General features: G+C 32.8%; 1 protein-coding gene across 1 annotated transcript in view; it reads right to left on the bottom strand.

The window, feature by feature from the left end:
* The window catches only part of LOC124362913 (glutamate receptor ionotropic, kainate 2-like), a 96764-nt gene that overhangs the window by 67406 nt on the left and 2116 nt on the right, over window positions 1-27242 (bottom strand). Inside the window, exons 2-4 of the mRNA XM_046817803.1 lie at window positions 3042-3194; window positions 2582-2766; window positions 6-163 (exon numbers count right to left, since the gene is read on the bottom strand). Of these exons, the coding sequence (XP_046673759.1) occupies window positions 6-163; window positions 2582-2766; window positions 3042-3194 (496 nt within the window). The remainder of the gene's footprint in view (window positions 1-5; window positions 164-2581; window positions 2767-3041; window positions 3195-27242) is intronic.

The raw sequence follows: 27242 nt of genomic DNA, 5'->3' as shown, positions 1-27242 counted from the left end.
CTAACCGAAAGTTGCCGCCGTCGTCCAGCTGACGCACTGTCACGGGGAAGCCTTTATGGTCATAGTAAGTCAGCAGCCCGTTGAGTCTGATCAAACCATCGTTGTCTTCATAGACCAGCGTGAAGCTTTCCCACTCATACACTTTCACGAGGTCAACAAACACCTGAAACATGTTTCGTCTTGAGCTTTAAAATAGAAGTTGGAATGTACTGTAGCTCAACTTAGAAATTAATAAAACAGCACAAAACACCCAAAACTCACACTTGAAAAGACTTCAATTCATCGATTTCTTTATTATTTTCTTCCTGTGTCATTATCATTGGCTTAGGGATGAATCCGGGAGTTTGAATGCTCTCCAGGAGTGATTGTACCTCGGGAATGCTGTATAGGAAAAATATTTTAAAAACTTGATATTTAAAATTTCTTGTGGCATTATCTGGAGGTGTTTATCATAGATATTACAAAAATGATACTTTAATTTTTTGACGGAAATAAAGGTGGTTCAGAATTAATGGCGAATGTTTTATTATCACAGTTCAGACTGTTTTGACCAGTAATTTTATGTACAACATATGATTTTAAACTAGTATGCAAATTAGTTTCTAAAATTATTGCTGGAAGGGTTAGGTTTTACTTTCAGTATAATTATTAATTAAGCGTTTTGATTTATACCGCATTGGAACATATCAAACACAATTACATACATGAAATATTTCGTCCTTACTATGAAGAGCTTTCAGTCAAGGGATGTTGAACTGGAACTTCCAATAATACATATCCGCCTGTGGAAGTTAATTAAAGGACCAAAAGTAATGAATATAGCTTCTTCATCACAGCTTGCCAGTTTTTTTTACTGTTCTACTTTATCTTCTTTGTTGAAGTTATATCTTTATTGATTATTTAAAAGATTTCACTTATTATATTTGAATTAGTAAAAAATTGTTGCAAGATGGTTCTCCACAGCAAATCCGAATATTTTAATAATTTGGCAATGTTAAGACACGGTGTAAAACGAAAATCGTAGCTGTTACTCATAACACCAGCTGTGTAAACCTAGGAACTAAAATTTGAAAATGGTTTTAACTGACATTACTAGTTTTGTAATGTTTTAATAACATTCAAAATTACGTTAAAACAACTCATTGTATTTTATTATTATGTAACGTGTTTTCTTTCTTCCAATATTTATAATAAACTCTACCACTGTAATTGTATTGGATCAGAAACCAAGATGGCAGTGATATTAAAAAAGCTTGAGATGAGCTACAAGAACTACATAAATCTGCAGTTAATAATCTATCTACTCCGAGATAATTCTGAAGTTTGTGGAATCAATATCGTGATTGATGCTGACATTAAACTAGTCTCGTTGATAGTCTGCGAGACGAGACCAATTTGTACTTTATAACAGCACAAACTTGTTTTGAGTGAAATCGATAGGGGAATTTCCTGTTGAGTTTTAATATTGCGAACGGGTTGAAAAATAAAATATTTTTTGTTCCCAAGTTATACATTTATAAGTTCTTACACTACAAATTATAGTTCTGGTTGAGTAACCTTTCACAACAATTCTCCTTATGAGGAGTATTTTGCCCTTCGCTATTATGCAGGAGAAAAGCTTTGCTCTTTAACCGAGTGTCATTGGTTCGATTACTGGGTGGTTAATGCAAATTTGAAAATGGTTTTGGAATATGTTCCATAAAAAGCGATTGGTGTAAATCAGTTAAGATGCATTTGATGAAGAAAATAACCCTTTTAGCAACAATTTCCAAAAATATATTAGCATGCGCCAAAGAGATAAACAAAACTAACGTGGCTAACGCTGAATTCCTTTCTTATAGGAGCCCCCGTTGATAATTTTAACTAAAAACATAAAGTGCTTTTAAAAAGTGCAAATTTAATCTTACCTTAATTCCATTCTGAGAGTTTTGTATTATTTAATATGCAAAATGGAAGAACTAAAAAGACGAAAGTATACAACGACGAAAGGAGGGTAGTTTTATTTTAAATAAAGATTTATGAAATGGCCGAAGACTGGCAATATTTATATTGCTACAAGAATTACATTAATATAAGGTACAAAAACTATCTAACTATAGTACATGAAATACTAATAAATACAACTTTAGAGTTGATTATATGAACGCAGAATCTCAAAATCCGTTTCGTGCACGTAGTAGTAGACAATAGTGAATTTTTGTCTTTGTTGTTTCATATTATCTCAATACGTTTGACGTTTGAACATTACTGATATCCTAGAATCCATTAGGAGCTATGGTAAAATAACAGACTTCTAGGAATTCTATTACCCTTCATATACAAATAAAGTTTCTTCTTTAAGCTACTTTTGATCACCTCATATAGTTTGTTCCACGAATAATAAGAACTATGATTTTAAATCATCTGAGAGGAAAATAGATTAATTATACTAATTTGGTTTCTAATAATCATTAAAATAATTTTCAATACTTTTAATTTTCAGATTTTCTTTTCTCGTGAAGCTCCACATATTATGTTCGTAACAAGAGAAATCTCGCTCTGAATGTATGGACCGAGAAGGAACAAATACCGAAGCACTCACCTTACTCATAGTAGAGGGATGTGGGTAGAGATTGATGAGACAAGCACCTCGCCTCTGCCTGGAGTCCCATCTCATCTCGATATGAGGTATCTCCTTGGCGTCACAGATGGACTGCACGTGGTCGCTCGTGTCCACGGAGTGAGGACCGAATATTCCCGCTACTCCAGCCCTCATCATGTTGCAGACTAAACATATAATCATTGAAGTGAGTTGCAGATAAATATCAAATTGTACTCATAGCATCGTCACGTCTTTTTGAGTTGAAGGCAGATAACATTATAATTCAATCTTTTGAAACGATTGAAATTTTGAGCAGACAATTAAGAAATAATATAGCTAAAAATTGATAAATTCAGAGAATCTAATGATCATTTTAGAAATGGCGTGTAGAAATATGCGTAGATATGACTTTTGAAACACTTGGTGGGTTTTTAGTGATGAAAAACCCAATTGAAATTACCTTTCAGAGAGACCCGAAAGTTGTCGTAAGGGTCGACTTCTTGCAGTTGTGGAACTAGGTCGAATTGTGATAAGACTTTTCTTGCGTTGATCCATTCTGTGCCGTAGACAAATGCTTGTTGCATGAAGTTGTCATTGCTTTCGAATAGTCCACCTTGGGCATAAAAACAATACAAGAAAATTGTAAGAAATGATTTCATAACAGCCTTACTATTAAAATGGTTTGAGATTGATTAGGGCAAGCTTATTTAGGACATTTAATATTTGTAGTTCAGTAAAAGTACTTTGAAGATTCCCATAAAACTATTTCACTTTATTTAAATAATCTGGATTCCAATAAAACAATTTAGCCTACTGTTGCTAAACCCTTTGGGCATGAGGATAAAACTGTCTTATCCTCGTGGAGATTAGCCTCGAAAAAGGAACTATTGACCAAAGAATTCTACTTTTATTGCGCTCTTGAAAAATTGGTCGATTTAATACAATTTTATTGTAAAATGTGGTAGTGATTCATCGTGATGGTTTATATACTATACACCCGATGAAAACAGTAAAAAATAAAGAAATAATACCTTAATCCGTATAAAGTTATTGTTCTACTATCGGTTTTATTAGGCATTTCTCATTATTTTCTAAATTGAACGTAGTCAGTAGAAATGCGTCTGTCAGATTTACTATTGAGACCTATCTTACTCTAACATAGCTCAGGACAAAAGTAGACTGGGAATTAGCCACGTTATATTAAACACATTTGATTGTATGCAGGAAATTTGATTTACCAGGAGAATGGCCATTCTTTAGGTTCTTCAACGACATGTAAAATAAAGATTCTTGGAGAAAATGAAACATTTTTACATTCAATGCAACTAATAACTACAGAATGTTCCAATGTAAATTTTTATTTTATACGGCAAAAATACAAATTTACATTACGAAATAGTGTGATTATTATTAGTTGCACAAAGTTACATGTAGGGCCTATTAAATATTCTCACTCTAATTTTGTTACCATTTTAGATAAGATAACACATCCCTGTCAATCTTCTCTAGTAGTAGAGTGTTTTAACCTGTTTTATTTATACTAAACACATTTGAAAGTTAGTTTGACTTATCTATTTTATTCCCAAGTAGGTAAATATATACTTAGCATAGGGGTAAATACTATGTGAATGCCTTGTCTTCAGCCTTTTAAACCGATAGCCATTTTGAAGACCGATTGTGGGCACCTGTGTAATAAATTGGATCGGTGAGTTAATTCTTTTCCAATTATAAAAATATTCATAAGCGACCAAACGAACATATTTGCACGGGTTGCCTCGCTCACAACTGTCATTTCAAAAATCATCCCTCTCTAAGTTTTCGCAGGGTCTTTTCAAATGCGTGAACTTGACATTCAATAGACCAAGTAAAAACAAAGTCGTAACCTTATTTAGAAAAGTTTTGTTTTACACTTTTAGTTTCTCTCAGGCGGATACAAGCATATTCATTCTGTACTAGTACATCCATCACACACGTATTTTTCTTTTGTGTGAATAAATTCATAATTATATTGTTATGAAGACACCAAAGTATTTGAGTTAATGTGCAACTGAATATGTATTTCAACAATAATGATAATGTAATATTATGTTCGTTTGTCTGTAGGCTTTCTTTTATTTATGATTACAACACTCATTAAATATTTACTAATTTTTCTAGATAAATACTCTAACTAAATCAGATGATTTTATGCTATAAGGAATGGGGTTTTTTACGAATTCCTACAGAACAAAGAAACTACTGCAGTGATTCTCGTAGTAACACACAAGGGGAATAACGTATGCATGGGAAACAGAAGCCTTTTAGAGTCCTGTTGGGTCTTTTTATCGGCATTGTTAAACCAATTTACATCAAATTAGACTCAAAAATATGACTTTTTGCGTAAAAAACAACCGTAGTAAGAGGTTTTTGGAGTTGCTTATTAAAAATAATTCCAGTTTCAAGTTATCAATTCAGAGACAAATTCTAAACATTTTGCTTCTTCTAGAATTATTCTAGTGTTAATAGTTCTTCTGAAAATTATGAACGTTGAATGGGAAAGCATAAAAAAAATTAATGTAAACTCAATGATTTGAAAATTTGCCCCATTTGTAAACCAGCTGTTGTAGAGGTGAACGTAATTACATTTCGATCAGATGTTCCTATTTTAAAGTATATACGAACTGCAGACTTTTTATTGCTTGAATAACAGTTACCCATCGCTTTACACGAATTTTCGTGTTGAATAACAAAGGGGTCATTGGCATAACCTTTTGAAATGGCATTCTAAACATTCCTACGATAAATGATGATCACAGAAAGATATTCTAACATGCCAATCTATTTCAGAATAAGTTTAAAGAGCAAATTTTCAGGGCTCTAAAGTCGAAGCGAAACAATTTTTACAAACACCAATAAAATAACTCAAATTCCTGTCCATTCTACAGAAAATTCTACTAATGATATTCCATTAAAAGCTCCACATTTTCACGATATTCACACTGAGAATATTTTAAACCAGTGTGGAGGAAAACCAGAGTTGGAGTTTCACACAGATTTCCTAGTGAAAGCACTTGTGACGTAATATAGTAGACCCCAACGATAATTTTGAAACGGGAGTAGGCTTATTTATTTGCATGCTACATTACAGACAAGATATCCAATTACATTGTAGCATTATACTATAAATTATTAAATTTAAGCTAGTTAGCAAATATACAAAATACAAGTAATCAATACTCAATTATGCAAGTCTAAATACTAATAACTTTAACTAATAATAAATACATTATACAATTTGTTCTCATCTGAAATAACCTTAGATAAATATTGAAAGCTGAACATATTAATTTAAATATAACATATTTTACGAGAGTACGTGACATACATATCTCATTTTACTAAGTTAATATTAGACAAAACAATAAATATTTGAGGTAAATTTTGGTTATTAATTCTAACTTTCAAAACAGACGTCATAGCAGCTTTACAAGGAACAACAAACTATCACATATGTAATATTTACTATTCATTATTTAAAAGGTCATATATGCTGGCTATCTTTGTTTATACCCTCGGTATTCGTCCTTTGGGAGTATGAATATCTGTATAACTAATAAAAGTACAGTTCTTGCTTATTTTATGTTCATGCACCCTGTTTCCTGTCAACTATCATTGTTATTTGTAGTAAAATACTATAATATAGGTTATGACTCGTAATAGTGTGGTCTGTTGACTGACCCTAGTTATTACATTCATGACACGCCTGGGTTTGGACTATCTTTGTCTTGATTGGTATATTTATAAATGCTGTTATTCTACTTATAACTTTGCAACTCGTGTCGTAAGGAAAAATATTTTATTTAAAGTTGGAAGTTACCACCAATAAGAAAATATTCCCTATAAGTAACCCATCAAACTTCATCTGATCCAAGCACAAACAAAATTTGAAATGGATTTTAAGAAAAAAAGTGTGCAAGCTCGCATTAGACTTTACGATAGTGTTAAAATATTTTACTCAAATCGAATTTACTGTTTAGTACTATATTGATTTATGACATTTTTACACAAGAGAACAGAAAACAAAGCAACAAACATAACATGTTCTTAGCTCTTTTGTCCCTGAGTTATTTATGCGAGTTTTTGTTTTTTTTCTGTATTTAAGGAATTTTGTAAAGAGATATAAATTTAAAATAAAACATATTTTCAAACCCAAATTGATTGTAACACTCGAATTCCACACGCGGGATAGGTGGAAAGATTGTACCTGACCATGTACAGTTCCAACAATCTTACTATCGTTTATTAAACTTATCGAAGTTCACATGTTGTTATTATTCAAAGTAACTGACTGAGAAGTTGGGACAGAAAAAAAAAATAAACTTATACTCCGAGGCGAATAAATCTCACGCAAAGTGATCGTGAACATCGAGAAGACAAATTTATTCAAATTTATCGCTTTATCACTAGACGGTGTTTTATGTCTATAGCCTCCATTTTGTACATTAATATTGTAGCGTTTATCCCTTTAGCGTTGCTCCCGCGTTGAAACTAATATCCAGCTATGTCTGGGAGGCCAGCTTTCAGCTTGTTAAGTCACACGTGCAACCAGGACATTAATAAGCCAGAGGCCTTGGATCCATCAAATTAATTACGGGATCACTATACGATTCATACGACAAATACATAAGCGGCTCAATCAACCGATTACAATGTCAATGTATTAAACTAATTAGTTTCGGAATAGATATTTTCCGTTCTGCTATGCCGTTCTATTTTGTATGATTCTTCATGTTTATACAAGAAGTATCAAGTTCGATGATGTTGTATGTTACTCCTTGGAATTTGGCTGAGCTTTACATTTTTACATTAGGTTTATGGGAAACCTTGACGGCAACGTGAAAATATCAAAGAAATAATGTTGTAAACAAACTAAATATAATCATATAATACTTTAACATTTGTGATACAGTAAAACTTGTAGTATACCCATAGATTTGAAATTTTGCATGCAACTTCAGCATATAAATAGTAGATTGTGATGGTAAACCACGTGGCAGCATATGCAGTATAACGCCAAACAGCAGTTGTTCTCTAAATTCATGAATTGTAACATTATCTGTTTGATTGCCTTAATTATACAATTTAGAATGTACAGTAATATCATTATTGCCAACGTATTCATTAACGTTATAAATATCGGCTTTTGTATACTTTTATTATGTGGCTATACTATGTATATGTGTTTTTATTAACTAATTAATTAAAATACACGAATATTGTAAAATTTGAAATAATAATTTTTTATAATACCAAGATAGTTGCGGTATTCAAGTATATACATTTTGAAACTGTTTCTCAATTTGGAATTAAACAGAAATACGCGTCAACAAGAGCTATTGACACAATAGTCTACAGCCAATATCAACTATATTGCCTACTTGTTGCTCGTGACTTCGCTCGTTTGAATGATTACTCAGTAAAGATTTATTTACCCCCAAATAAATTCCCCTGCTTTTATGGATTAAAATGTAGTAAGTAATTAGAAACTGAAAAAGGAAAACGTAATTCTTAAGACCTATTAAAAGTACTAAATATCTAGTTTCTTCAGGTCGGTAGACACAAATCAATTCTGATAGGTTATCTGTATTTAATCTATCAAGGTTATCTCAAGCATCGATTAGCATAACAAATTGAGCCATTAATATAATGTTTACAAGAGGAAGAATATTATTCATGTCACGCCTAAAGTTCGGAGACGGCCTTCGATGAAGTTTGGGCACACACAGATACAACTCTTATAACCTTCATGAGACACAGACACCTGTTGGATGAAAAATGAGATTCAGTAACCCTCAAACGATGTTATGTAATGTCTTTGAAAGCTATTACACAATGTCACTTTCTAAATTATGGACAAAAATACAAAGAACGTTTTAGCCTGTTACAAGAGAAAATGAGCAAATTTGTAGCTGAAATTAAAAACAAAGCTGATGTGGAACTGTTAGTTTGAAACTAAAAATTATAGATGTACGTAACATACAGAGGAGCGTAATAAGATGCAAATGCCTATTTTTCGTAATAATGTCTTATCTGACTGTGTGGAAAATTACAAAAGTCATATTTTTTGTCATGCTAGTTAAGAAAATGTATCATTTAATAAGATTTATTATCAAGCCAAGGCCTGTCGCTTCTCGTTCTCGTATATAAGATCCGTTATTATATATACTACTAGCTGTTTCCCGCGGCTTCGCACGCGTCTCTTAAGCTTTGCCCGTATATTTCTTTGCCTTCAAATAGTGTTTGGATATTTTAATATACGTAACTACTGTGTTGTAATTGCAGTTTATAATGTGCAGGCGCTTTGATAACTTTTATATCTTGCAGTACAGCCTGGTGGTTAGTTTACATCAATGGGCATTGCGTATAAACCTTCTACATAGAAAAATACAAATTTTCATAGTGATCGGTCCAATAGTTTCTGAGTCTATAAAGGACAAACACAAAAACATTCATTTTTATATATTATGATTGCAGAAACAGTTTAAACAAAATTTGTCGTTTCACTTAAGCTTACTCTATGCTTTAAAACTATAAGTGTAAAGAAATTTATATATAAATATATTTTTTGTCGCATTATATATGTTTACAAAGAACAGCTGATTAAAAATTTGAAAAGACTCTTTCACTTAATAACATATGTTTGCTGCAATGCATTTCTTACGGGTATTTCTGTAACCAGTGGGGCGGAATCCTGAATCGGGAAAGGGATAAAAAGTATCCTATAACCTTCTACAGATCAAGACGAACAAATTAAAAAAAAAAATTAGGCGAATCCGTCAAGCCGTTTGTGAGTGATGCTGTTACACACGAACAGTTTCATTTTTATATATATAGATGTACACCATAATTAATTAACTTTAAAAATCTATTGATGAACAATAAAACACTCTCTGTTTTTGAAGCAAGAAGGAAACATTTTCCTTATTGCATTCATGAAATAAAGAAAGAGCTAAGCCTTTTGCTTCAAGCTCTACCAGACACCTTGAAACGAACTGACCGAATCGTGGAGTCCAAAAATAGATAACCCTCCTCCGTCCTTATCACAGTAGATCTGGTGAAAATAACACAGATTTGGTGCCAAATTTGAACGTCCGTTGCTTCACAGCGATACCACCAGACTTACGTCGCAGAAAAACTACTATAACATTATATTAGTTCTTAGAATTACAGTTGTCGTGACTAAAATATAAACATCACAGGAGAAACTGGGTTGATGTGGATAATTCTCAATAAACATTACTTAACTTATGGAAGACTGGAGCAATCACACCAGAAAGGCGACTTTGTTATATATTTGGGAGTAACAAAGGTTTTGGGCTTAGTGCAAGGTGATTGTAAGATTGATATGTTTGTCTTTCAGTAAATACTACTTAGTAATGTGAGCATAATAGCCTACTAGCCGAAAGCTACTTTGCAGTGCCTAAGCACACAACTTGGGTTTTCTTGAAATCAATAAAAAAATCCCTTTCAAGAAAGAAGTCGATAGTCAGTCGCAATTTATGACGAAGGACGAAATGGGAGGGGCATCGTAAGGGTTAAAAATATGAAACGATAATATTTATCAGATTATATTTTTCTTAGCTATCACGTGTTTAAAAGTAAAAGTCATCGAACCTTCAACATCGCTAAAGTATCTTTCAGTCCCTTGGACTAGTTTTCAGACGGGTGTTATAAATATTATTTATAGTTTGAAGTCGCGTTTAAGTGTATAGAACTAGAAAAAGTGTAACATAACAAAATAACAGTATTTAATATCTTTATACCTTTCGATACCTTGCAAATTTTGACATGTACCAAAACTAACGCTGTTGACGATCGATATTTTTCTAGGAAAAAGTTCCAAATTATTTTTATAGAAAGCAGGTTGTGGGCTTATTCAGTGAAAATTGGCTTTCGATTCGTATACAATACAGTGATCACACTAATAGGCGAGTATGTCATACCAATTAGAACAACACAGCGGATTTGGACCTAGTGCTACAACTTGGGATTGGCTGCGTCGATGTGGATGTTCCTAATAAACACTAATTACGTCATGTAAGCAAAGAGTGATCACATTCATCAGGCAAGTTTGTCATTTGAGTTAGAACAATAGAGGATCAAAATTCTCACTACCTCATTAAAATTATCTTTATTGCGGGGCTAAAGCGTACCGCAAACATTTTGTATTAATTGGGTCAATGTAGATTTATCCACAGTGTATGCAGTTTTAATTTGATTCTTACATTTTGTTATTGAGAAAACAAAGTTATGTAGATAACAGGACTGAAAACTGAACATTGTTTCTCTTTATGTAGATTATAGTTTGTATATAAGTAATATCAGTATACGCTGTATTATTACAGCACAATATTTGTTGGCGGAGCTTTAGTGAAGCCTATCACTCGTGGGCCTATATTCTTTTATGTATGTATGTTTGTCTATCTGTCCGCACAATATCTTGAAAAAACGAACTGACCTATAGAATTGAAATTGTGCTTGAAACGTCATTTCTATATGAGGAACACTGAAATCGATAATAGTGCATGCTACATCATGGGGTTCGGCTGAGCGTTGGTAACCATTATGGCAACGAGAAAATAAAAGAATAAACATATTTGTAAACAAACTCAATACACCGATAAGAGATTAAAACATGTTTAAAAACACATCTAACTATCTCAACTCATACAACATCATTTAATGTAGACGTTTATTATTTAAAAACTAATATGAAACGCAGTTTAATGACCATAAATCTGAATGTAATGTGGAAAACAAAGATTTCATCTGAGAACTTGATATTTTCCATGATGATAAGAATGAGTTCTGTAATAGTGCATGATCAAGAATGCAATTTGGCTGAGCGTCGTTAAAGCTATTTTAAGAATGAAATGAGCGATAAACTTAAATTGTGTATGCAACTTCCGCGAAGTGTATTACGACGTGTGACGTATTTCTACCTTGTAATAAATAATATAAATGTTTATTTTCACATTGAATAAACTGTGAGTTTATACGGAAACCCCAATTGTATACTATATCTATTCATCTGATAGTGCAATGTTATTATCTCATTACATTAAAACCTTATCTTTGTAGTTTCTAAGAAAGGCTGAACAACCAAGTTATCTCATAGCTCCAAGCTTATCGCGGTACACAGACCCAGACAATAAGGATCGCAGTCGTATATACTCGGCTGTGGCGGGGCCATAAAATACCACGAGATTACTCCAGTGTAGCTTATCAAGCTCTATTCTACGTACATTACAAGATACGATTCATTCATTTATCACGTTATAAACTCCATTCAGCTAATGTAAACTACGAACACGCTATTGTTCTTATGCAATAATGTCAAAATATTTCAAAATTTCTTAAATGTCAACCTAATTATGTCTTGCTACCCTTTAAATACCTTTAAAACTAAGAAATATAAAAAGAATTGTATAACTAACAAGAATACACGTGTAAGTTAAGGTAAATAAATGAAGTTAATAAATAATTAAACGAAATTGACAAATATTTTAACTACCTTATTGGGTTAATTTTGTATTTAATTTTTATACGTGATAAATTTATATCGTTTAAAAGTCTATCAAATAATAAGTACCTACAAGTACCTGAAAATGGATTCTTCAAATCTACAATTTATACAGTGTATATTAATAAAAACAATAACAAATCAAAAAAAGTTCAAAGGTGTATTTGTGTTAGTTATATTAAAGACTTTTCGAGGCTATATTTATAATACAGAACTATATATATAATTTCTCTTTTTGTTCTTAGGATTTAAGGAAATTTGTCTCATGCACAAAACAACTACAGTAATTTTATTATTTCGTTATATATCAAAACGAGGTTCCGACTATTATTTGTTCAGTTATACACTGCTCATATTAAATAAAATTTACTGTCCTTAAAACGTTTCCTATCATTCTGTAATTTTTAACGTTTTTTGAAATATAATATTATCTAACATATAACGTGTAACAACGATCTAGAAATAATGATAAACATTTCTTCAGGATCAAACGAAAGCCTAAATAGGTTTACAGTATGGCTGTTATCTGGCAACATCTAACGGAAGATGCATTATAACACTTGCAACACCAACAACAACAAACATCGGATGCATCGGTGTTGCATCGGATGGATGTTAACTTGTGTAACACTGATGTTGTGCCGACTCTTATCTGCACGGCATTTTATATATTCGTAACTATTTGTTATATTTGCTCTTGAAAATATTTACTGTAAAAGCATTAAAAAGACGTTTATAAAAACACTTTAACATGTTTTATACAATGAATAATTAATTATAAGGTTTCTCCTGAAAATTATATCAAACAAAATGAGGGATATAGAATGTAAAAATTATAGATATTGTATTTATGAGGAATAATTATAAATAATTAATATATTTGTCGAATTAATGGATGTATTAGGTTTTAAAAGTATCGTTTTGACGTGACAACGTCTTAAATTAGGTTGCGGCTCGGAGTCACTCATGAAAAAGTGTAACGCCCGGTAACGTTACGATGCCCGTCCAGTGGGTCCGCCGCACGGGATCCGCACGGGATAAAGCAGATAACTGTGGGTCCGCCGCACGGGATAAAGCAGATAACTATGTTTATTCGTGAAAATGTGGAGTGCTTAGATTCGTCATTTACAACAACTACAACAATAAAGGTAAATAATTGTACACTGATATTTCATTATCGTAATCTATGATTGATTGATTAATTGTTAGATTGACACAAAAGTTGAGAAACTGAGTTTATAGGTTATGTCATACTATTGACAAATGTTGATAGTGTTAAGTAAATTATTAGTTTAAATCACTCTGCAATCAATCGTAATTCAGTCGATTGACAAGAAACAGCGCGTATTGCTAGTCAAACATTTAAAATAACAAATTATAACCTCTAACCTGTCATAACAGTGCGACCAAACAAACGAACTAAACCGACCAATCACCACGCGCGGAGTTAGAATTTAACTGTGTTTAGCAAGAATTTCAAATTTCAATTTTAGTAAATGTTTTATTCAACTTTACCATTTACAATAACAAATTTTAATTAATTTAAAATTATGTACAATGTTTTAGTAAACAAAATATATTTCTATAGTTAAAATTTGTGCAATTCTTATTTTCATTCAATTCCTTGTTCCTATTCAGACTAAAGTTACAGGTACAGATACAGTATTTCCATTAGACTTGGATGAGTTTCTTAGTGACTTTCAACGAATAAAAAATTGTAAAATGACGGACGTTTGCAGTTGTCCCGACTATTTTTAAGTCAGTATCGGAAAATAATTCTACTTTGATTTTAAAGCTGCCTAAAATAGTACTTACTATTTACAAAATCAGATTACCCAACAAACTTCTTTCTGAAACATCGCTAAATAAAAACGTGTTAAGTATAAGTAATTTGGATTTAAAACTAATTTACTATCAATTATCGAGGATAGAGGACCCTACACCAAGTTCATCTGTTTAAAGCCTTTTACGAGCACAGGATGTCGAGTTAAAACGCCAGTGTAATTGGCTATGATTGTTCAGATGATAAAAAAGTAGTGGAATGACAGGCCTCATATCAACAAATTTGGTCTTTTCGCTTCTCAGGACTCGTTAAAAGGCTTGAGATGTTCAGTTAAAATCGTGGTAGACCTTAATAATCATAAGAATTAAAATATTCTACAAAATAACATTGTATAGTACATGTAAATAGTTTGGACAGGTTTGTAAAAAAGCTTATGATTTATGACTCGGTAAGTGTATGCAGGGAAAACGTGTTTACTCTGAATGTGTACATAATATCCTGTGTAGCTAACGGGTAGGAATGTTGATCTTTAACTGAGAGGTTAAGGGTCACGTTTCCTGGTAGGTCAAAAATGTAATGTGCCGACAGAATACAACATACTTGGATGCCAACTTGGCTAATCGCCACGACTCTTTGAAACTTTAAGGGTATAAGTTTGTTTACTGTAAAATTCTCAGAGTAATGCTCTACACGTAGTTAGCCTATTATTCCAACGTTTCGTTAAATTTGCAGCAGAGTTATGATAACGTAAATAAGTGAATATAAGCAACAGAAGTTTTGTACAGACTTTCAAAAACACTCCTCAATCACAAAATAGTAAAATATAGAATGTTAGGTATGTAAAACAAATATTTAGTAAGAAAATAAATAACCGGAAACAAAATACTGTGATACAAAAATAAACCTGGTGTTTTCCCTTAAAACAGAAGTTTCTGTGAACAAATTTTGTATAAATCAGGAAAACCAAGAACTGTTTGACATATCTTAAAAATTTCTATGTTTTCATTTCCCTAGCTAAACAGGATCTCAAAAATAAATGTTTTGAAAACTGCAAATAGATACAAATATATTTTAAATAAGTCTATAAATTAGTTATTTTTGTACATATTTGTAGGAAACATGTATTTCACAACTTTTTAATATTTTACAAAATAAGTAAAAAAGGCATACACTTCAAGGAAAAAGTTTTGATTTAATGGAGGAAGGTTACACCATTTATATCCCATGAGATTCCTAATAAAACATCATAAAACAAGTATAAATAACAATTCTATTCAAATTGTTATATAATTATGAATTTCAGTTTTGTCCCTAAATTATATTTAAAGTATACTCGGGGGTAATAGGAACAAATGGTGCAATTATCGTGGAACTCTTCATTTAGTTATAACTTATAAATACATCTGCAATACTTTTCAATTTACTCCAACAGATGGTTTTAAATTATTATTTTTGAACAAAAAAGCTACGATTGGCATAATTGTACGAGGTTTTTTTTGTCTAAAAACAGTTAAAATATTCCTAAGAACTAGTTAAAAACATCACACAAAGAACTTGTTGGATTAAGTAGTGGGCGAGGTTACTATTTGCGGAGAATGTTCTCGTTTTGTTATCAGTTAAGCTTTGGTAGATGTTTAATTTTTGTGCTAGTTTAACCTCGTCTTAAGGTTTTTGACACCTGAAGAAGATAAATTGCAATTCTAGAAATGCAGTGCTCTATGTTTGTAACATACGCTGTAACTATACTTTTGTAACTTCTGTTATTCTTTCGTGGTTTTTATGTTATAAAATATTTAGCTAAAATTTAAAGTACTACTTACTTCCTCCCTCAGAAACAGTGCTCGTCCGTAACTACTACCTAATACGTATTAGAAATTGCAATTTAAATAGCTAAGAACTTAAAAAGAACTTAAAAAAAGTTAAATGAGAAACACTAAAACTGCACATTAAAAATGTATTAAAAGAGTAGTTTAATGTATATCACAATCGATTTATTGACGTTACTTAAATAATAATATGACATTTTAATGTATAAATAAGAAAAATGTAAAATATTAAGAAAATATCTCTTTTTCTTAGTGAAAACGCAGTTCTATATGATCCAATAACACAATACCGTATTTCGTACCGTACCGTACCGTGTTTTAGGTATTTCGTGTATTCAATCCAAATATATAAAGTATTTGGTAAGAACTGATGGAATTTGGTGGCTACTTATATTAAAAAAAAATTTAATGAAAAGGAAATAAACACAGAGTTTAATATGATCATCATTGTGGAACTAATAGAAAGATTAATTTTATTTTTAGCTTTTTGTTAATACAACATTATACAAATGTTAAAAAATTCCATGTTGGCATTTGAATTGAAAGTGAGTAATAAAAATGTTTTATTAGATAATACATACAGAAAATCATGCATCGAACGCTCACACATTTATCTGTTAGAAAAATATTTCTGAAAACCCTACAGGATGATAATTACATGACATTTTGTAAAATCTCATGTTTCTTTTGGCAAAGTAAATGTAGGAATCTAGGAGAAAACTTCCAATGTGAACGCCTGAAAATATGGAAGAACAAGTGCGACATTTACTCTAAAAATATTGTTGTTGTTGCCCTGAATCGGTAAACAACTATTGGTATTTTTACACAATGGATATCTTGAAATAAAAAGAGTTCTTTCTTGGGGAAAGAACAGATAATAATACAGCTATGAAGATAATACTAACGAATAACTCTTTCCACATCATTGCGTTCCAAATAGGAAATAGTTTATGACAGTTAGTTGGTACTATTGCAATACAGTGTTAGATGAAAGGTGATATGGACTTAATATTCATGGCCGGTACTTGTTTGATACTGGTATCGGTACTTGTTTGATACTGGTATCGGTACTTGTTTGATACTGGTATCGGTACTTGTTTGATACTGGTATCGGTACTTGTTTGATACTGGTATCGGTACTTGTTTGATACTGGTATCGGTACTTGTTTGATACTGGTATCGGTACTTGTTTGATACTGGTATCGGTACTTGTTTGATACTGGTATCGGTACTTGTTTGATACTGGTATCGGTACTTGTTTGATACTGGTATCGGTACTTGTTTGATACTGGTATCGGTACTTGTTTGATACTGGTATCGGTACTTGTTTGATACTGGTATCGGTACTTGTTTGATACTGGTATCGGTACTTGTTTGATACTGGTATCGGTACTTGTTTGATACTGGTATCGGTACAACTCGGAAATGTTTACACATATCGCCCTCGGCAGCTCCGTGCAGGATCGTTCCGAACATCGGCACAGACTCCGGTAAACACGTTTGTTTTCCCCGATATTTTCTCCGTCAATCGATCGATTTTGGTGCAATACTGCTAATTGAACTGTATTATACAAAATTTTAATTCCCAGAATGCACACTAGAACCTTTTCAGATTAACAAAAAAATACTCTTATTAACTTTATGACATTTCTTTCATTAAGAAACGAAATGCCGTATTTATGTTTTTATTTTAATTGCTGTTATTAATAGCTGCAATTTTTACTCTATTGTTCTGAATGCGTTATTTTGAATTCACATATAAAAACTGAACATAGACTGGGGTGAAACTTAAGAAACATTTAAATGTACACCAACTATTGTTTAATACTGATGCAGTTATTTTAGTTCTATACCGGCCAATCTTAAGCAGAAACTATTTTTTCGAAAGAAGCAGTAAGTGTATTTTTACCTATAAAAAACATGTTTGCTGAAGAAAATCTACCTTACTACGTCACTCCGGCACATATCAGTGTAGAGATAAATGCCGTGTCCTGCTAGTCTATGTTCTATTGATTTATTTCTCGAACGCTGCAGTATTTGGAATGTCAGTGCACTCCACGCATCCGCGTTCTAGTGTTTACTCGAGTATCGCGTGTTGTTATTTTTCTGCAATAATTTTGACTTTGTTTTCTTATTAAAAAATTGTAGTTCTAGAAAATAACTAGTCAAAAACAATAATTTGACTATTTTTTGTTTTTAAATATTCATACATTTTTGCCAATGATTTATTTTTACATAAATTATGTGTGTAACAACACTTAGTAAACTAGTTATTATTATTATACCCGGGTGCGGCAGCATAACTTCCTTTTTTCAAAACTCAATAAAAACTATTGTATGCATCAGAAAATATTTATTTAGTTTTTATAATGTAGGTACATGTCTAAAGTTTTTATTTACATTGTTTTGAAGATCAACTCTGTTAGGTGACGTCCCCCATTCTCCATACATTGCGTAAGCCGATTTCTGGCGTTTGTCATGACTGTTGTTAGCGTAGCAGGTGTTATGTTGGCAATTTCTTCTCGGATGTTGGTCTTCAAATCTTGTAGGGTTCTTGGACGGTTCACATAAACACGGGATTTCAAAAAACCCCATAGAAAAAAAATCACAAGGTGACAGATCGGGAGAGCGTGCCATTCAAATCGCCTCTAATTGAGATAAGGCGCTCTGGAAAGTTTTCCCTCAAAACAGCCATCGATGCTCTTGAAGTGTGTGCTGTTGCACCATCTTGTTGGAACCAAGTGTCCCCCAAATCGAAATCTTCTAGCCGTGGGGGAAAAAAATTATGTACCATGTTTACATACCGGCCCGAAGTCACTGTCACTGTAACCTCATTTTCCTCAAAAAAACCAGGGACCAATAATGCCAGCTGAGGAAATTGCACACCACACTGTGACTTTCGGTGAATGCAAAGGCCTTTGATGCAATTCTCGAGGGTTGATGTCAGCCCAGTAGCGCATGTTTTGTTTGTTAACCTACCCACACAAATGAAAATGGGCTTCATCGCTAAAAAAAAACAATAGCACCCTCGGGAACGACATCAAGAAGAAGCTCACACGCGTTCATCCGAGAATTAAAGTTCCTGCACTATCGCCATCTTATAGGGATGAAAATGAAGATCATCGCGAAGAATTCTGCTCACAGAACGATCGGATAGTCTAAGGGCAGATGCGTGTTTGCGCGCAGAACGCCGTGGTGATCGCAACATTGACGCTCTCACTGCTTCATCGATGTTCTCAGGTGATCTAACGGGCCGAGGGACTCCAGTTCTTCGTTTTGTCGCACTTGGAGTTTGTCTGAATGTAGTGACCCATGTAAAAATTGATTTGCGGTCTGGGACGGGAGCCAACGGGGCTAAATTAAAGCGATTCCGAAATGCACGCTGTGTTGCAATAACCGAACATCCGCTTGAAAAGTAGGCCTCAACGGTAAAGGCACGCTCCTCACTATTCCAACGCAGGATGGCGACTGAACCGTGTCGGGACAAAACTTTACAGTACCCCCTCTTGAATGAGACCACTCGCTATGACATCAACTAACTGAATGGCACGTATTTTAAAAAAGGAAGTTATGCTGCCGCACCCTGTATTATACTGTTTGACTAGTTTTTAAAATTTAATTTCTGAATAAATTGTTGCTAATAATTTAGTCTTTATGTAAATTACGTGTATAGTGATATACTAATTTGTATTTTATTATACATTACTATTATAGTACTATACTAAGTGACTAATATTTTTGGTTTTGAAAATGTTAACAAATTTTTGCTTTAGTAAGTGTTGCGTTTTATAGTATATGTTACAAACTTTTTATGTTGTAACATAAAAACACAATAAAACTGGAGAATTGCATTATAACTCAATGATGCAATAACGTATTAAATGTAATACCAAACAATAGTAAGTGATAGTCTCTGGAGAATACTCTAATCTCTGATCCTTTTTTGAATAGTTTAAGTTTAAATATCATTTCAGGGTCTTGAGATTAGACAATGAAACTTCTTTATAAATACTCTATAAGTACAAAAATATAAATTCCTGAGATAAGTAATGGTCACTGTAAGATGATTTAATCCCCTAATATGTGATCCATTTTAGAATAATTGGAATTTAAGTTTAAAGGGCAGTGTAGCGGGAAATAGGAGAGTGAACTCCTTCAATAAACACCCATGACTTTAAGTTACATGCAACATTACACGATATAAGATTGAATAACGTTGAGGATTTCACTAACGCATAAACTAATATAAGCCAGCGTGGAGAAATCCAAAAATCTTTAGATTTTAGTGAAAGTACTGTATAATAGAGGGTTTCGATCATTTTTAACGTAAATAGGTATTTAAGGAACTTATTATTTCAGTGTTGACACAAAATAGGAACAGCATTTTACATAGTAGCTTTTCCATGATTGAAGAAGACATATAGCCTACGAACAATCACATGTTCAATGGTTAGGATTAGTTTATTTCTTACAACTATGTCCTTTAAAATATGCCTGATTTGGAGCCACCCGGTTTGCTGTCTTTGTTGTTAGTGGCTTTTTATTATTTATTCGCTATATCATATCTTTTCTTGGTTTTTTTTAGGAAAAATATGAATTTTGTATGTACAAAATCAGTATCGTACTATTATAAAGTTGATCTGATGCCACCTCTATGGTTTTCTGTGCCATTACAAATTTGTGTTTCCATTAGTAATGGTCAAGGGCTCGCTGCGTTCTCTTGTTACCTTAAATAGTAGTCACGGAGTAAATGGTTCGTTGAGGCAATGTCAATGCCCGGCTCTTTCTTTTTATTCCTTCAGCTTCTGCCAATGTGCGGCCCCCAATGTCAAATTTTATTTTTATGTGAATTATGAAATTCAAAAATTTGTTACAATAAATAATGTAATTTGTAGTTTAATTATTATTAATTAATTAATATATTATAATAATATAATTATTATATTAATAATATAATTAATTGTAAAAAATGTATATCGAAGTTTAATTAAAAAAAAAACTGAATTAGAAAAACAGTCTGTACTAAAAAAGACAATAGCAAACAATTTTCACCAATTCCTCACAGTCCTCAGGTTGTGCAGTGTATCCATACTTCACGTATAAATATTTTCCTAAACGATCTTGTAAATAAACACATAGTACGGTGTAATTAGACCTAAACCTCAACATCCAAAGTAAAAGTTTTCCTCCAACACCAAATTGCTCTACATAGTCCCCTTATTCTATGGTAAAAAGTTACACCATTTTGAGCGTCGGGTTTGGGGGTGAGGGGGGGGGAATTTGAAAAATCACTAGTTTTTTTTAGTTTTTCGTAAATATTTCAAACACTAAGCGGTTTATCCTAAACATTGTTATATACAAAAATGTTCTACGTTAAATTTTAAATAAGAATGGTCCTTTTCATAATCACTCTAAATTGTACGGTTCAAGAGTTACAGACGGTGTAAATGTTAACTTTTCGTAATTTTGATAATTTTTTAAAAAAATAAGCTTCGTAAAAGAATGTTGCTATTTCAGTGGCCGGTGGTATGTTAGTGATAAGCCCTTGAAGGAACGACAACCTCACCACCTTATCAAGGGGCACTCTTTTTTAAGGGAAAAGAGGCTTCCACAGGCCTAGGCCATAGAAACCTGTGGTACGGAGAAACCCACCCTGAACTTTCTAACGAACATTGCAACATAAATTCACTTCTTAAGCATAAATATCTTTCAAATTTGGAATGTTCAATGTCTTTATTAACTTCACTCATCCTCCAGCACATTATCCTCCTCCTCTAGCTCGTCGTCTAAGATGTTATTATTGTCCATGTTAATCACATGCTTGGCCTGAGCAATTGCTGCATATGCTAGTGCAGTTTAGACTCCTTCTGCATTCACAGTTACGAACGCATTCATCTTTTGCAAGTACACATTATAAGGGACAGTAATTCCTGGGGGGCTGGCAGGACGTCTGTTGTAATTGGTGTCAGGTCCTAAATGAATGCTGTCTGGACGCTCCTGAAGTGGGGGGTAGTGCATCCAACTTCAGTAATGCCATGTATAGGCTGCTTTGCAATCGCTTTCAAGTAGGACCGGTAGCGGAGACAATCTAGATCTTCAGTGTTCTTGGCTCCAAACATTGCAAGTAGGAAGTAATTTACCTGCATCAGCCACTGCACTGGGGTCGGCTTTGGGGGTTGTTGAAGACCAGAAGTTTTTCACGAAGAACGTTGTTGGCTTGAAATTTCCTATAAGGTGCAAATTTCCCTTCTCTATAGACAGCAGACACAGTGTCACATCCTGTGAAGGCGTATGCAACCAGAAAGTACATCTTTCATATCCCCAATGCCTTGCTGAATGTCAGAAATAATGTACACTTTTTTCCTGGTGATTTCCTTTTTTAGGTACGACCATTTTCAGTTTATTCCCTGAAGGTGCGTGGACAGTCAACAGTACTAATAAGTCCGTGTCATCACCAATAACACACGTTTGAACATCTTTCTTCGCTTCATTAATAGCTGTTAAGACGACTAATAGGTCAGCATCACCCGATGCTTTGAAGAACTGTGCAACCACATTGTTGCAAGCGCGATGAAAGGAGGGTTATTAGACCCATTTTGTTTTTAGCACTAGCTAAAAATTCATTTTGATTTATGTTGACATGTATTGAGTCTTCTACTTTGACCACAATGGAACGTGATCTACGTAGGTGTTCTTGATCCTTTGTGTTACTTCGTTCGTAACCATCAAAAACAACAGTCGCTTTTCCATAATGAGTACATAAGTAATCACTATATTGCTCGGCAAATCTGTTTAAATGTAGCAGGCTGTTGCCAGACAACACGATGTAGGAGGTGGCCTCCGTCAATTATATAGGACACTTTCACTGGGTCATCGATGTTTGATGATTCTTTTGAATCTTAAACCAAAACCGTCACCATTGATGATTTTTTCCCCCTTCCTCATCAAGCCAGATTCGTCAAACAGTGATGGAGGATATGCACAGAGTTCAAACTGAAAAATTTCCTCTAATCTCTCATCACTCCTTACTGTACACACCATCCGATGTAAGAGAGTGTTAGGATTTACACATACCATGTCGTTGTTAATTTTCACCGACTTCGTTATAGAGGCTAGAGACTTGACAGCAAACTTTCTTTAATGTGTATTTCTTTAAATGTTTTGTTTTCAATAGCTTTGATGGATATGGCTCCTATTTCAAATGCTTTATCGCAGTTTACAGTTTCATCACCTATAACCCATATATAATATTAGTTGATGCTCCAGAAAAAACAAATCACACTTCTTTTTCCCTGGTAAAAACTGCAAAATTTAAACTATTACCATAACGCTGGATAAGTTTTTCTTTTGAAATGTGTGACAGTATATGGCTCAACTTCAGGGCTCAGACGAAGGAATATATTTTGTAGTTCTTCAAAGTCGTATTGACATTCATTGTTTTTCCTCCAAATAATCACATAGCTTTTCAAAAGCGTCTTCTCTTTTGGCATCAGCACTATACCCACCTTTACTGGTTGCTACTCTAATGCTACTCCTTTTTCGGGCCGTGACGATCCTGGCTTTTGAAATGTCTGATTACAATGCCAGTGGTACCTCCCATCAGAACTTACGAGATCTATGACCTGAGAGAGCCTCACACTTACCTCATCTCCCCACTTGTCATGCCTGTCATTTGCTTCCGTTCTGATGCTTTTCAATCAGTTCAAAGTTTCTGCACTAAACTCCACTTTTCTTGAGCAGATTCCTGCATTTAGATACATCTACACACTTGCGACCACAAAGAAAACATAAGGCTTTAAAATCAAATGATTCACGTGGTATCTTTGCTGGAGGCTCTTTTTCCATTTCAGGTGGTTTTGGACGTAATATATAGGTTTGTCGACACTTACTATGTACTTGAAGCGAATCATTCTGCAGGAACTTGGCTTTGACGCCATCTTTACGTATTTCACTGCACTGAATTATTTTGTCCACCGCCTTTCTAGTCAGAGTAATTAGTTCACCACCCTTGTCCTTACAAGGTTTTAACACACACTCCGCCATAACTAACACACTATCTCAAGTGATTTTCACATAATTCGCACGTTACTATAAACACCAACCATAAAAAATTTTACAGCAAAAACTGCACTAGAAGTACCACGCACAAACGTACTCAACTTGTCCTCAAGGTTAAAAACCTTAAAAATTATATCATTTTTATTTTTACACCGTCTGCAACTCATGAACTGTAAAATTTTACAGGGAATATGCATAGGACAATTTTTTGTTTAAAAATTTCATGTAGAATATTTTTGTATATAACACTCTTTGTGCTAAACAGCTTAGTTTTCAACCAATTTCCAAAAAACTAAAAAAACTACTAAATTTCCTACTTTTTCTCCCCCTTTCCCCCCAAACCCGACGCTCAAAATGGTGTAACTTTTTTACCAAACAATAAGAGGGTTATATAGAACAATTTGGAGTTGGAATAAAACTTTTACTTTGGATGTCAAGGTTAGGCCTTTTTTTAGGTTAATAACACCGTACTAACAGCATAATATATCACTTGGCATTTAATTACTACGACAAATCAGCTGATACTAAGTTGATTAGTGGATTCAGAATAATCGCCTGACCAACTCGTGTTTAAACAGCTGCTTTTATCAGACAAAACCACTCTCTTAATATTAATAACATTAGACTTTAGAGGTTTATTAGGGTCATTAGGGACAGAGACTTTTAACAGCCGGATGTATTTTAAATACACAAAGGTGCATTTAGAGTGAAGGAGCTTTTCATTAACACCCAAGATGCTGTAAAATATAAAAGTTTTAGATATCTAAAATAGCTGTAAAAATTCAAGCAATCATTATAACACTATAGAAGGGTGTAAACCATCATAGTACTTGAGGTGATATTAAGTAGTTTGTGGATTACATATTTTTGCTTGAGCAATTCATGTGTGTTTTAGTAATCAGCTGTTTCAAAGTAATACTACTTTCAAAAAATTAACAATATAACTATAGAATCCTGTGGGGCAGATCCATAAATCGGATGTATTTAAAATCCATTAATGGCACATGTAGAGTCTAAGAGCTTTTAATTTATATCAAACTTGTACATAAAATAACAATTTTCGATACCTAAAATAATAGTACAAAAATACGGACATTAATTTAATAATACATATACTGTAATACGTTCTTTACACTAATATTCATATAATAATTATGTATATATTGAAATAAGTAGTGTTGTTTGTTCATATGAGAGAGCGAGGAAACTGACAACAAAATTTATGGCACGATTCAAAGAACCAATATTTCTTTTGAAGAAAGTAAGGACATTTGTAAAAAAATGTAAACGACATTACGAAAATGTTTCAGGTTATTTTTACAAAACTTAAACTTTTGTGAGATCAAATTTAAATAATCCTTATTATATTATATTATAAAATTTTTATAAACAGAAGTAGTGCTTCTTGATCTTTATGATGTTAAATAATTATAATACATGAATCAGTTTTGTATGGATTTCGCATTAGAATATTGTTAGCAGTGGACTATTATTATTAAGTTTTGAGTTGTGTTTAACAAATATCTACACTGAAAATTGATAATATATTTTTATAATTATTATTGAATCTAGTACATATGGCTATAATTAAACAGCTGCTAATATTTTTACGTAACTATTGTTTTTAAAATCAATGATTTATTTTTATTTTATTTTTAAAATTATTACTCATGCAGAATTTCAGATTGTGCTCTGGTGAATTATTTTAAATATTTTTATTCCACTGTGTTAAACTGCGTGTTCTTGTAATTCTAAAATTTAAAACAAAAAGCCAAAATGCTGTTACATATTACCACATAAAATTTGTAGTATTAAAGTAGGTTACTCTGATACTAAGTAAGCGGGTGTTGTAAGAACCGAATAATAAAGGTCAAACTCTCACCGCTGTATCAATTTGGCAAGTGTTCTAAGAAAGAAAACTTTGGTGCCAATAACTTTCACGATTGTGTCTCCTGAGTTATTATCTTTATTTCTATATTTGGAACATTCAGAAGAAGCTGTGATAACTGTCACTTCATAATAGATTCTCTTGGCGTAAAAAAAGGATAGCTGTGGCTTTTTGTGGATTAATGTGAAATCTACTTTGGATTCAGAAATGATAGTTTGGCAAACAAAAACATGTTTTCTAGTAATGCTAAGATGAATAGAGAATACTCATAACTTATAATCTAAAAATCTTTGAATAAATAGAAACCTACAATGAGTTATCCATAAAATACTAGGTTGAAAAATCGAACCAACCAATTCGCTCCTAAAGTATTTAATCCAAAGATGTTAGAAATATTCTGTTTATGGACCATATTTCCCATCTCTATATGTTCTTTGATGAGTTACACTACGTTTCAAGGATTAAAATCTACCTTCTTTTCATCAGGCGTGAAGTTCACTGATTTGACCTATTGTCCTTTCAAACTATCCATCGGCAATAAAAAACTTTGAAGAAATTGAAATGAAATTTAACATATGAATATCCTGCATTATTAGATTTAATAAATAAGACTAAATATTCAATCAAATATCAGTGATTTTTAAATAATCACCTCATTATAGGGTAACCAACGGGGCAGAGATCTACAGATCTGGAATCATTGGATTTTTGAGTGGGGTATGAATCCAAGCACAAGAATGGGGGTGAAGTTGAAGACCTTTGTGTATGAAGCCAATACGAAACTGACAGTCCTCGGAATGTTAACCATTTAGTATGACCATAGAGTGTTAGGTAGCTAAGTCTACACGAGATTTGTATGTGAAGATATGTTCACACATTGATTTTCCACCTCGAACGTGATATGAAAAAACTGGAATTCAGACAAGAATAGACCAAGTGCTATCTTGACATTAATATTGATTAGTGATTGTTAGGAACAATGTTGAAGTAAAAAAGAATTTGTATGAAAATATTCTTCATAATTATCCTTTATAGTATGCACTAATTGAATAGTTAAACCCTATTATAAAAATAATTGACAAAAGTACGAGAGAAGAATCTATTAAAATTACTATAGTACGCAGTAAAATTAGACGAGTGACAAATATAGTACATGGATTATTTAACAGTGTAGAATTTAAGAGAATGTTTTACGTTACATAAACAGAAACCTAAAGTTTTGAGCACTGGTGGTTTCACCTCAAGCGCCCAATACTAAAATATATAAGGTTAAGTTAAGGCACACATGTGTTAACCTTAATATATGTTTATCTACAACCTAAATGTTTGAATATGTGTGTTCATCGTAATTTTGTTCATTAATCAACATCATTATTAAACTGTTACATGTATTCATTTAATGATGGAGGTTATTTATAAATCTGGTCAGAAATGATATTGGAAATCCAATGTTTAAATGCAAGTCGTTAATTAACTGTATTGTGTCATTGTACTGCTAGTAGCAGTATTCGTATTGTAATAAGAATAAATATGCTTTCAAAGCC

Source organism: Homalodisca vitripennis, chromosome 5 (genome assembly GCF_021130785.1).
Source record: "Homalodisca vitripennis isolate AUS2020 chromosome 5, UT_GWSS_2.1, whole genome shotgun sequence".
In the NCBI taxonomy this organism is placed as follows: domain Eukaryota; kingdom Metazoa; phylum Arthropoda; class Insecta; order Hemiptera; family Cicadellidae; genus Homalodisca; species Homalodisca vitripennis.
Note: the sequence above shows the minus strand (reverse complement) of the source record. Positions and strands in the feature narration are given on the sequence as shown.